The sequence below is a fragment of the Neovison vison genome, chromosome 11 (assembly GCF_020171115.1).
Source record: "Neovison vison isolate M4711 chromosome 11, ASM_NN_V1, whole genome shotgun sequence".
Taxonomy (NCBI): domain Eukaryota; kingdom Metazoa; phylum Chordata; class Mammalia; order Carnivora; family Mustelidae; genus Neogale; species Neogale vison.
The window spans coordinates 63740405-63753299 of NC_058101.1; the positions used below are offsets into that span (position 1 = coordinate 63740405).

The 12895-nt window shown below is 46.8% G+C and overlaps 1 protein-coding gene across 4 annotated transcripts in view; it reads right to left on the reverse strand.

The window, feature by feature from the left end:
• EVC2 (EvC ciliary complex subunit 2) overlaps window positions 1–12895 on the reverse strand; it is a 126948-nt gene that overhangs the window by 94077 nt on the left and 19976 nt on the right. For 3 of the 4 annotated variants that reach the window (XM_044226227.1, XM_044226226.1, XM_044226225.1), the window contains exon 8: window positions 1954–2088. The exons of the other annotated variant lie outside the window; for it this stretch is intronic. In XM_044226227.1, the coding sequence (XP_044082162.1) occupies window positions 1954–2088 (135 nt within the window). The remainder of the gene's footprint in view (window positions 1–1953; window positions 2089–12895) is intronic. 4 annotated transcript variants of the gene reach the window in all.

The following is a 12895-nucleotide window of genomic DNA, read 5'->3' on the forward strand; positions in this document are numbered from 1 at the left end:
ATGGGCCTCAGCTTCCTCAATACAAATGAGGGGGAGAGATGGAAGATGCTCCCTTCAATGCACTGGGCCCCTGGGTGACACTGAGTTGCAGCAGCTCCAGCCCTCCCAACCCTGGAGGGACCAACAAACTGCCACAGACGCTTACTTCCCACAGTGTCTTCTGGCAGCAGCCCATCTCACTCTATGAACTGCTGCCCTGATTTCCTTCCCCTCTGTCCCTCCACTGATGGGCTGAGGGCTCGTTCATTTCCTCACACATTTATTCAGTGCCCTCCAAGCACCAGGATCCATACCACACAGTGGGAAGGTGGCAGATACAACCTGTTTTCTACCCATGTCCCCTCCCCCTTGCTGTTTCAGTGTCCACTAGCCAAAGATCCATCAGCTAATACCTACGCTCCTTTCCCTAAAGGCTTGTGCTGGCCTTCGGAGCCCATGCCAGGGAAATAACGTCACCCTTTGTCCGGGCCCCTGTGGGAACTCTGACAATACTGACTCCCTCGGTGGCCCTCCATCTTGTTCATGTTCTCTCTTCAAGCTATGTGTTCCGGGGCCCTCGGAGATTAAGATACATACCTTGGAAATGCCCACCAATGCTGGAAGGGGGAGGCTTGTTTAGGCACTCTGTAAATTTGTTAAATATAGCATGATCTCTCCCACTCCTGAAGCACAGATGGTGCCTTGAGATCTAATGAAAGTGTAGCTGTCAATTAGGTGCACGCAAACCCTTGGAGGAAGTGGGTCCTCTGCTCTCACTAAAATGCCCTCTGCACCACCCCTCACTCTATACAATCTGTGGACTAAGGCCTGGACTTTGTAAGGCTAGCTGCAGAGCATCTAGATCAACCCCAACCTGATCACCTATCAGTAAGTTATCCTAAATAAAAGTCTGTGTAAATGGTATGGAGTTGCCTGCTTCGTTCTCTGGTCTCCAAGTGTCTTCTCAGTGGGGAGAACAGTCCTTCCCCCCCCCACCTTCTAACAGCTCCATCGCCCCCATGTCCTTGACCGATGACCAATGGTGTATGATATATACCCCAGCTCCTTCCCTCCTTAGGTGGGATGACTCTGAGGCTATTTTCCTACTCTCTGCTGAGTTCCTGGTCAAGGTGAAGCTCCAGGGGCCCAGAGTGGTAACATGACCAGCTGCCTTCCCTTCCTGCCTCACCTCCTGACCCCACACAAATACTTCCTGGTATCAGTCCCCATATAAACTACTTGCATTTGGACTCTGGGCCTAGGATGTGGTTCCATGGGAACCCAGACCAAGACAGGAATAGAGACATTAAGACATTCACAGATGACCCCAAGAAATTAGGAGGTGTACTATGTGGGGTCTACAGAAGCTAGCACAGGAACTGAGAGAGAGACGGCTCCCAGCCCAGCCAGAACTATGCTCACTGAAGGGCAGAGAGGATCAAAAAAGCCTCCGGTGTGAGTGTGGTGAGCTCACGCTCTCAGGGAATGCTGAGTCACTGGGTTGACTGGGGCTGAGGTAAGAAGTAGACAGTGGTAGCAGAGGTTGGCAGAAGCCGGCCAAGGGGACTGCCCAAGCCAGGCTGAAGGACCTGGTCTCCCCATAAGGATGAAGTGAGCCAAAGACCGTTCAGCAGGGAGTGTGGACCAGGACCTGAATTAGTGTGGCATGAACGCAGAGTTGGCAACACCGACAGTGCTCAGGGGTTCAGTCAGACTGCAGGGGCGCTCAACCCTGGCCACCTTCTGGAATCCTCCAGGGAGCTTTAAAAATGACTAAAGATAGGGGCACACCCTGGGGTCATCCAGTCAGACTCTCTGCAGGTTAAGCCTGGAGATGAGCATGTGTCTGTCATTTCCCCAGGGATTGGGACATCCAACCAGGGCTGAGACCCATTGAACTGAGGACAAATGTCAGCCTCACGTCTGCTGTCAACCCAACTACATTCCAGGAACACAACGCACATGGAGACTCACCCCATGTCTGGTGAGCAGGCTTCCCTTCAAACACTGATATCGAGCCGTGAAGAAAAGCGTGACCCAGGTCAGCACAAAGGAGACAATGGAGGCTGCGAAGAATCCTGCCGCATGAAGGCCATGGTTTGGGATGACCTAGGGGATGACAGAGGGAGAGGGGTACTTGTCCGTAGTCACGCTTCACATCTTTCAGTCAGGTCCTAAGGAAGAGTTACAGCAGAAGAAGCAGAGAGACTGGCCTGGCTTTGGACCCAGCTCATCCCACTGGCTGAGACTGTCTCGCCCTGAGACCATCGCTGGACTTCTCGGAGTCTGTTTCCCTATAGCGTGGCTTCCACACAGCGTGTCTGGAGCACCGAGCAGGACAAATACCGCCCAGGAGCCCAGCATGGTGGACCATCCACCCCGAGCTTGGCAGACCGCAGGCACCCCAGAACACTATGTTCTGGAATCCATCTGTAACAAACTTAATGCGCACTAGGGACCTGTGAGTTGTTTCGAGTCAGGGTCAGAATCTGTAGTGTTCTTTCCTTCTCCCCATACCATGTGCTCCCCCTTCCCAAGAGCACTACAGAGGCAACCCGCAGCCCATGCTAGCCTTCAGGTCCATGCTGGAGGAGGCACGAGGCAGGGGAGCCTCCCACAGCCAGAGGCGGTTGGCTGCCAAGCAAGCCGTCAGCTTGCCTTAACACGCCCAGCCCTCTCTCACGCCTCAGAGCACCCCTGGGTTCTGCCCACGAGAGCCTGGGACAAACGTGCATCCCTGACGGGCTGGGAGCAGCGGGCATCAGACAGCTGTGAGAAGCTGACTGAGTCCTAGGGGTTGCGCCTTCAGCCCCTCCCCCCGCCACCTCCTCCGGTTCGAGACCACAGGAGCCGCTGGCATCTGACAAGCACTCCGTATGGGTCAGACGCAGGACTGCACTCACACTTACACATGCATCCGAACCAGGAGGACTTGTGGAAACATGCGTCCCTGTGCCCCACTCTGAACTTCTGATTCACTAGACCTGGGCAAAGGGCCTCGTCGGGAGTGGCTTTTCCTAGTTCTGAGCTGCTGAGCTGTTTGTCTGAGGAACACACAGAGAATGGCTAGGTTAAGGGTTTCACAAGATTTAACACCTTGAATTCTCCCAAAGACACTTTGATCCAAACAAGGAGCTCTAGATTTTTAATCCTACAGATCTGGATGGAAATGCCACCTCTGTCAAAACAGCTGTGATACCCTGGGTGAGCAACTGGACCTCCAGCAACCTCACTTCTCTCATCTGTAAAATGGGGATAAAAATACCTCCTAGAGGGGCACCTGCGTGGCTCAGTGGGCTAAGCCTCTGCCTTCGGCTCAGGTCATGGCCTCAGGGTCGTGGGATCGAGTCCCACAGCAGGCTCTCTGCTCCCCACCCCCCGCCTGCCTCTCTGCCTACTTGTGATCTCTGTCTGCCAAATAAATAAATAAATAAAATCTTTCAAAAACATACCTCCTAGAATCAGGATTAAACAGAATAGTGATAGAGAGAGATTAGTGCAAAGCTTGGCTCATTTATTAATCAACAATTATTTACTGAGTATTTGCTGTCTGCCGGGCTGTGAGTCAAGGTTCTTCCTCCCTTGGTGTGATGACACTGGGTGTGTGGGTACTGACTGGGTCTGACCCAGGTCCACCTCCTCTTCACAGGTAAGGGGGACTGCAAACAGCAGAGCGGGTGAAGCTTGGGCTCAGGACCCAGACCCTCTGGGTACGGCCCCATCTCTGCCCTATTGGTTATACAGTATTGGTCAGATGAGTTAATCTCTCTTTGCCTCTGCTCCTTCCCTTGTAAACTGAGACAGTAGCCCTCCAAAGGTCGTACGGAGGATTAAACAACAATATGAATGAAGTTGAATGAAGTCACTAAAAGAGCATCTGTCTTTTAATACTTGCTCACTAAACACCAGTGATTCTTGCCATGTTTTCCTTTATGGGCCGTGTAAACAAAGGCAACTCCTTTGGGACGGTAATGGAGAAGCTATATGGTGGCGATGAATGAGTCATTTTAGCAGAAGGTGGCCTCAAAAGCAGACCTGGACTGAGAGCCTCACATTTTGATAACACTTTTCATCCCCTCCATGTGCCCAAGATGATTTTCCATTTATTTGTGTTTTCTTTAGTTTCCCCCAGCAGGGTTTTGTAGTTTTCAGTGTACAAGACTTTCACCTCCTGATTAAGTTTATTCCTAATTATTTTATTCTCTTTGATGCGAAGCATAATGGCCAGACATTTAGCCTGACAAGGGACGCTCAGACAGGCAATGCTTGCTCCAGAGTTCCCTGCCAGGTGCGGCTTTGTCAGCTCAGGTCACAACTCGCACAGTCTTCTTTTGCCCAATCCTGCTTCCTCCTTCTTCCCTTCATGGGTGATCACTGGTTGTGCTGGGGGAGGGGCAAACCACCCCAAGTTGGATGATTCCCCAGGAGGACCCAGAGGTTGGCCTAGAGTCATTCTCACTGCTCTGAGTTATTACAGGGAGAAGACACAGAGCAAAATCAGGACAGGGAAAAGGCACAGAGGATTAAATCCTGAAGAAAGCAGAAGGAAGCTTCCAGAGTCCTCTCCCAAGGCCATCACACAAGACTTGTTTCGTTCCTCCAGCAACGGGTATAACAACACAGCAAAGCTCATGAGAGACTCAGTGCCCAAGGCTTTGATCCAGGACTGGTCCCTTAGGCACCCTCTCCCTAGCAGGTACCAGTTCCAGACTCCCAGAACGAAAGCAGGCCTGAAGAATAAAATGTATTGTTTATAACACATTTATATACATTTACTTGTATTTATTTATATTTGTAATATGATAGCTTCAACACAGTGAGCCACTCTTAACAGTTCGGGGAATTGTGGCAACTATTCTGAATTCCAAGTTCTCACACATTTGCCAAGGGCTAATCTTGCAAGCAGGCCATCTCAGGCCAGATATATTAACTCTTTTCTGCACACTAGTAAACATATTATACCCCAAACGCGGTCTTAGCATCTGTTTCCGGAGAAGCCAGTCTGTGACTAGTTTAATTAGGAATGGCTATAGATTATGAGAACATTAAATGTATTACTTAGGGGCTAGAAGACAACAAAAGCAGGCCTGGTTCCTGTGGGAACAATGCAGGCTATAGTCCAGGTTAAATCTGTCTCACAGACCAACAAGGCCTACCTGACCTTCAGGATAGTCAAAGCCAAATAAAGTCAGAAACAGGAGCTTCGGTCCATATATTGGAACCTGAATCAAAGAGCAATGGCACATATGACTTTTTTTGGCTATTGATTAATCAACTTTGGTGAAAGATGCTGTTATCAAATACGGTTAGGGAAACAGTTCTGTTTCCGTATTTGAATATCCTCCTGATTCTAAATATTACATTTTAATTAACACCAAAATGACATGCAATTTCTCCATTTGTGCTGGAAATAGCCCTCTGCGCCCTGATGGGTATAGCTACCGGATAAGAAAAAAGCAAACAAACAAAAAACACATTGTATAAATATGAATAACCACACAGAGGTTACATTAAAATATTGATGGAAAAGAAACAAAAAGATCTGTGTCCAAAAAGAACAAAGGGGATATTGATGAGCAATTTGTTTTTAGGATTCCTCTTTCACAGAAGGTAAGTGCTTCTTTTTTTCCAGCTTTAGCAAGAATAATGGAAAGATACAGGGAATTAATGGCCTCTCATCACCCAAAACACGCTAGTCCCTAGGCTAGGTGCATGTGATGGGTTTCATTGTGTCTTCCAAAAATATACGCTGAAGTCTTAACCCACAATACCTATAAATGTGGCCATATTTGGAAATAAGGTCTTTGCAAATGCAATCAAGTTGAATTCATACTGGATTAGGGTAGGTCCTAAATCGAATGAATGTTCCCTAAAAGGACAGGGAAATGTGGAGGCAGATTTACACAGGGGCACCCACATGACCATGGAGGCAAAGATTGGAGTGATGTAGGTGCAACAAGGAAGGATTCCCAGGAGCCATCAGAAGTTAGGAAGAGGAAAATCCTCTTCTCTAAAGCCATCAAAGAGAGCACAGCTCTGTCAATACCCTAATTTCAGACTTCTCACCTTCCGAACTGCGACAGAATCAGATTCTGTTATTCTAAGCTCCCCAGTTTGTGATGATTTGTTATGACAGCCCCAGAAAACTAACACAGTATGATACATGCTTTGCCTCATTCGACCTTCAGCTATCCTATGGGGTATGTATTATCCCCAGTCTATTGATAGGTAAATGTAGATGGAAAGAGATTAAAAAATCAAAGTCCATAGTTGAAAAACCAGACCTAGCCCTGCTGGACTCCCAAGTCCATGTTCTCCACCCATTAGATCACACTGCTTTTATCCAGGGAGTTGTGTGGCTTTCTAAAAACATTTTTAGTCCCAACCTCCCATACCTGCCTGACTGATGAGAACCAGAAAAAAAGACTAGAACAGCATTACACGCAGGGAGGTAGCAAGATAGAAACTGTACTATAAAATGTAGAAACAGATTCCACTGTCTTCTCCTTTCCTACTTCATGAAGAAGAGCTGGTCAGCTAGGTCAGGCCACCATGCTTGTCTCCCTCTTCCCACCTCCACCTTCTCTGAATCTCCACCTGAAGTCCAGCCTTCCTCTGGCCATCCATGTGGCCAAGAGAATTTGAAGAGTAGAGGCAATGCGGCAGGTCATTGGGAACAGGACCTATCACTGAGGCAGGAATGAATGACTGTTATCTAGGAAGAGGCCAAAGGTAGGGTAAGCTTTTCCAGATCCTGCTATCTTTCTCCCTTCTCTATCGCAATCCTTACTTTCTGATACGAAGTAATAAGTGCACGTAAGTACAGACTGCCTGCGTGGAGAAGGTCCACTTATAACTTTTTCTTCTTTCAATATGCATTTATCAGTATCAGAGTTGCTAAATTAAGCTAGGTCTTGCTCCCCTGATCTGCCCCAAATGCCTCTGCTATTCAAATTTCCTCCTCCATGGAAATGGCTAAAAGAGAGTAAAATCTTAAGCTTTATGGGAAGAAGGAGGCTCCATGTAATCACTACCACCATTATCATCCTCATCACCTTCACCACGATCACCACCATCGTGACTATCACCATCATCCTCACGATCACATCACCATCATCACCATCACCATCCTCATCATCACAGCTGACACATACTGAGCAGACACTAAGCACCAAAGGTGGTTCCAAGTGCTTTACATGCATTAATCCATTTAATTCTCACAATACCATAACTGGGCACTGCTTTAGTCTATATTTTACAAATTAGAACACAAAAGTACTAAGACGTTAAATAAATGGCCCAAGATCACAGAGCTAGTCAATAGTGAACCTGGGTTTCACACCCAGCAGCCAGGGTTAGTAGCCCTTATACCACAGCTGCCTCTCTGGGGCTCGGGCTCCAGCCTGGCCTTTTACCGGCAGCCCTGCATTGGGTTGTCAGGGTCTTGGGCCACTGTGGACATTGTGACTCCTATTCTGAGTAGACAACTCACTCTTCTAGACTGACTGGTAAGGGCAGATTTTAAAAATCTCCCAGTGTCACGGTGCCTGGGTGGCTCAGTGGATTAAGCTTCTGCCTTCAGCTCAGGTCATGATCTCAGGGTCCTGGGACTGAGCCCCACATCGGGCTCTCTGCTGGGCAGAGAGCCTGCTTCCCCCTCTGTCTCTGCCTACCTCTCTGCCTACTTGTGATCTCTCTGTCAAATAAATAAATAAAATCTTAAAAAAAAAAATCTCCCAGTGTCTGGCCAAAAGTTTTCACAATCCATTCTTTAAAACTACCCTTAACCATCAATATCTTTACTGAACTTCTGCCAGAGGCCAGGCCTTCCTCCTTTTTTAGTCTTTGAAACAATACTTTGAACTTGGAATTCTTACATCCATTTTGTGCAGAAATCAAGCTTTGCTGTAAGTATGTTTGCTGAATCTCTCTATTTAAGTGGGCTACTAGAGTTGACTCAGTGTTTGGATGTAGTGAACTTTCTAGACATCTAATTCATTCAGTGAGCCCAGAGCTGCATGCTGAAAGGACAAGGGAGAAACAGATCCAGGTCCTGCTCTGTGGACCTCACAATCCTGCAGAAAAACCCACAGGTAAGCAGGCTGAAGTGACACGGTGTGACTAGGGTGAGGCTGGAGAAGCCTGGAGGAGTGAGGCTGGGAGGAGGGGAAGCCCTTAACCTAGCTCAAAGGACAAAGGAAGCTTTCCATGAGGTGACCCAGGGGCAGGGGAGAATGATTGGGGAGGAGGGCAAGCCAGGCAGAGGGAAGAGCAGGAGCAGCACACACAGGTGGAGGAGATGTAGCCCAGGTCCCAAAGGACCTTCAAGGGCAGGTTAGTGATTCCAGACATCATCCTAAGGGTTTGTGGGGTGATCAATGCAGGGTTTGAAGCCAGGAAATCACATGGTCAGATGGGTATTACGGAAAGTTAAATCTGGCTACTTCATGACATCAGCCTGGAGGAGAACAAACTAGATGTGACAGACAAGGAAGAAAGGATGAGGACGTGAAACAAGGCCGTGGCAAGCAGTAAAACATGCTAGTAAAGACGGAGGCTCTACTTAGGGTTCAGCTCTCAGGTCTACCCCCTACCACGGGGTAGGACCCTTCTGTAAGCTGCAATTTCCTGTCTATAAACTGAGGATTAAAACAGTGCCTATGGTTCCTTGCTAAATTAAACACAGAATTACCACACAATCCAGCAATCCACTCATGGATGTATACCACAAAGAAAGGAAAAACAGGTGTTCAAACGAGAATCTGTACCTGAATGTTCACAGGGGCACTATTCACAATAGCAGAAGATGGGGAAAGCCCAGAGGTCCTACCACCTAACGAAGAGATGAAGAAAATGTGGTCCACGCCTACAAGGAATAAGATTCACCCATAAAAAGGAAGTACCAATAAACAGGACAATATGGACGAACCTTGAAAATACCACACTTAGGAAAGAAGTTGGCCACAAAAGGCCACATTGCATTATATGAAATGGCCTGAACAGGCAAATCTGTAGAGATGGAAGGCAGATTAGTGGTTGCCAGAGGCTGGGGGTAGACAGTGGTACTTGACTGCTTGACACTGAGTATGCTAAATGTTGATAATGGTAAATTTCACATGTGTGTACTTTACTACATGCACAAGGTAGGACCTACTAGCTAGGGGTGCAGGACACAGAGATCAGTCAGTAAATCTGAGCTGCTATTTATTACTACTACTTTTGGCAAGCTGGAGGGAAGGGCAGAAATTAGAGGAACATTTAGGAGACACAGTCTACAGGATCCAGTGACTGGGCATGAAATGAATGTGTGGGATGCCAGAGATAGGAGCCAGAAATGTCCCTGGATGGCTCACTTGGGAGGCTGGGTGCTGGACTCCCCCAGCACAGGGACAGGTGCAAAAATTTAAGCACTTGGACCCTAGAAAGCCCCAAGTTAATCATACTTTTGAGATTTCCTCCAGAAATCTTGCAGCCAAATTTCACTGATAAGCATTATAAGCAGAGATTTCAAAGAGCCTATTTACCATAAACTTCACGAACAAAAGAATAAGGAAAGAGAACTGGTTCAGTGATCCCAGCCTCCTCATCCCCAGGCCCTAACTTTCCTGCTTGTCTCTGACAAAGAATCATGTGCTATTACCATCCCTTTAATCATGTATTAGCTAAGAGCTGATTTCTTTGATGAGTTCTATCACTGCATTTATGAAGAGCAATGCTGAACCAAAAAAAAAAAAAAAAAAGCCTTTCAAAAGGAATGCTTTCAATGCTTATAATCCAACAGCAAGCTACAAAAGCATGAGGAGGAGTTGTTTATACAGTTTGACTTCAATTAGATAATAAATAAATCCACAGAGTTGTAGAAGCAAGAAACCAACATGTCGGTAATAGTCCTCCAGTGGTGGGATTATGAGGTAATGTTATTTTATTCTTCCAGCTTTCTCTGTGGTTGTGTGATATAGAGTAGGCATTTCCTCTAAAAGTCCACAACGGACATCTATTAAATCCTACCCACCTACCCCCCCAAAGACAGAAAAAGGTTGTAGAAAAGAGAAGACCATACAGAACTTCTCTGGAAGAGATTTCAAAAGTAATTTCGTTGAAATCCTTCACTTTAAGTTTAAAGATCCAAGAAGTACAGGGGGTCCATGGTTTGTGGACCTTTGTCACACAGCCCTTGAGGGCAAATTTTCTCTGGGCTTCCCAGCTGACAATCCTGAAAGGGGGGGGGGCAGTTAGGAGTAATCACTGGTAGAGGGAATCACACTTCTTAATGGAGATTTGCTAAGGTACCAGTGTCCTAAAGAAGTGGATCTGAGAAAAAATTGCACAGCTTGACCCTGTTCTTTAATGCTATCTTCAGCTTCAGGACCCTGGCCAGTTCCCACAGCCTCCAGATCTGATTTTTTCAATGAAAAAGTCAAACTAAAACATCTGTTAAGTCTTCCAATTCTATTCTGCTATCACAAGAATGTATTAAATGCCAACCAGGAGTCTAACTCAATGTCACGGAACGGCAAGGTTTATCAGGAGTCCCAGCAGCATGGGATCCCAGCCAAGGGTGGGACCACAACGCCTGGGGCAGAGTCAGGAACCACAGAGGTGCAGAGATTGGTTAGGCTCCTGCAGAACGTTCTCCACAGCACAGGTAAAAATAGAACAGCATATGCAAAACTGGAGAAGTGTGGAAAACAGAGGGACCCAACAGCACCAGGAGACAGCAGAGGACACCTTTTCTGATGGCTCCTGAATATTAACCTGAGGTAATTGGGCTGAATCCAGCAGGCAATAGGGAGTCCCTCCAGAAAAGGAAAAGCAAGCAGTTTTATGTTTTAGAAAGATGATGATGGCGAGGATATGGGGCTACAGGAGCTTAGGGCTGAACAGGCAGGAGGTTGGTGCAGTAATCCACACAAGAGGTAACACAGGGAAGGTAGACGTGATGATGTGTGATTGCACACCTCCCATCTTCTGAGCACAAGTCAGCACAACAAGATTCTGCCACAGTTACACGCTCCCTCCACTGTGGTCAAGGGAACACACTGTAAAATTCTGTGTTTGAGAAATTCTCATGTCGCATAGCTATCTACTGACACTTCCTTTCTGTTATTAATAGAAGCTCTTTATATATCAAAGATGTGGATCTTTTTTTATGTCTGTTACAAGTATTTTCCCTAACTTGTCACTTATCTTTCTTAATGCTGTTTTTAAATGTAAAATTTCCAACTATTTGTGTACTCAAATCCATGGTTTTCCTTCGTGGCTTTCTTCATACCATGTGATACTGACCTATATTTACCTTTTAGAAATTGTTTTACCAAGATTTTAATCTGATGAGGGAATTCATCTTTATTTTTCTTCCAAAAGATCCAGCCAGTTGCCCATAAATTTATGAGTGATACATTCTTTTCCCATTGATTTGAAATACCATCTTTATTAAATGGAAATCTGTGTACGTACTCTATCCTGTCCCATTGGTCTGGCTTTTCTTGAATTGCAAACTACATCAATGTAGCTTTATAATTCTTTAACACCTCCTAAGGCAAATCTTCCCACATTCTTCTTCATTGTCACAATGTTCACATCTAGTTTCGGAAATGTATATTTTCAGGTGAAACTCTGATTAATTTGATCACGTATCTGCCCCCAAATGCTACTAAAATCATTATTGCAACTGCACTGAACATGAATTTCGAGGATGTAACAACTGGTTTAAACATCTCTCTCTGGATTAGATCCAAGATCCTTGCTCTCCAGGTCCCTGCCCTGGCACCCAATCCTTTTGAGGGCACAAGAGGTTGTGGGGAGCTCCAGCCCAATCTAAACACCAGTGTCCAGCACGAACAGTGTGATTCGCCCCCACCACAGACTCTTCATGCAGCAGACAGAAGGGCAAGAGGACCTTGTGATACGAAATGGAAAGCAGTTTTCTGAGGACTTGCTTTCCTTGGCTGACACCTGCCAGTTTCACCCTTGGGAAAGTAACAGAAAACAAAGGAGCTGATGGGGTCTCCTAGGATTCCAAAATCCCAACCCATACAATGGATAATTAATGGCTTTTCTCCATGTTTCAGCCGCATGACGGAATGTCAGGGGAGTCTCCATCCCCATGCCCTGCTCCTCCTATTCACTCTTGCACTTTCCTAGTGCAATGACATCACCATGCAGGTGCTCAGTAGCCCCGCTAGAACACACGGTAGCTGGCAAGGGACTTGCCTCATCCATACGTGTATCCACTGGTGCCAGGCCCCCAGGAGAGCTGGGTTCACATCCAACCACCAGCCCAGCTGGCTCAAACTCGACTTCAGACCTTTGGTGGAATATTCTAGAATACCCTTCCTCCCTCTTGAACCATGTCCTTCCTTTCACTACAACCAATTGAATTCTTACCTCCTCCATGAAGCCTGCCATCTACCCAGTACTTTACAGTCAGTATCTGCAGCATGTACGACCTAGATTTGGGGTCACAACCTCACAAATTCAGTCATGGCAGTTGTGTGTTGACTTTTTTTCCCCCTCGTTTAAGGTCTCAGTGAGGGCAGGGGGACAGTGGGTTCTGGGTGATCTGAGTCTCCAGGCTGCCCCAGACTCCACTGTGCCCTGGAATCTTGCACTGGGCCTGACTCACACTTACAGCACCTGTATGGCCCCCGTGGGCATCTGGGCTTGAGACCCCAATAACTGACGTCATTCATGACTATCACAGAATACCTGCAGAGGAGTGATGTCTGCAGATGCTATAATAATGATGATGATGATGATGATGATGATGATGATAATGATAGCAAAGACAGCGGCTGATGTTAACTGAGCCCTCACAAAATGCCAGGCACTGTGTCGAGTGCTTGACACACTATCATTCATTTCACGGCTAGGAAACTGAGGCTCGGGGAGGCAAAGCACACACCCATAGTCACAC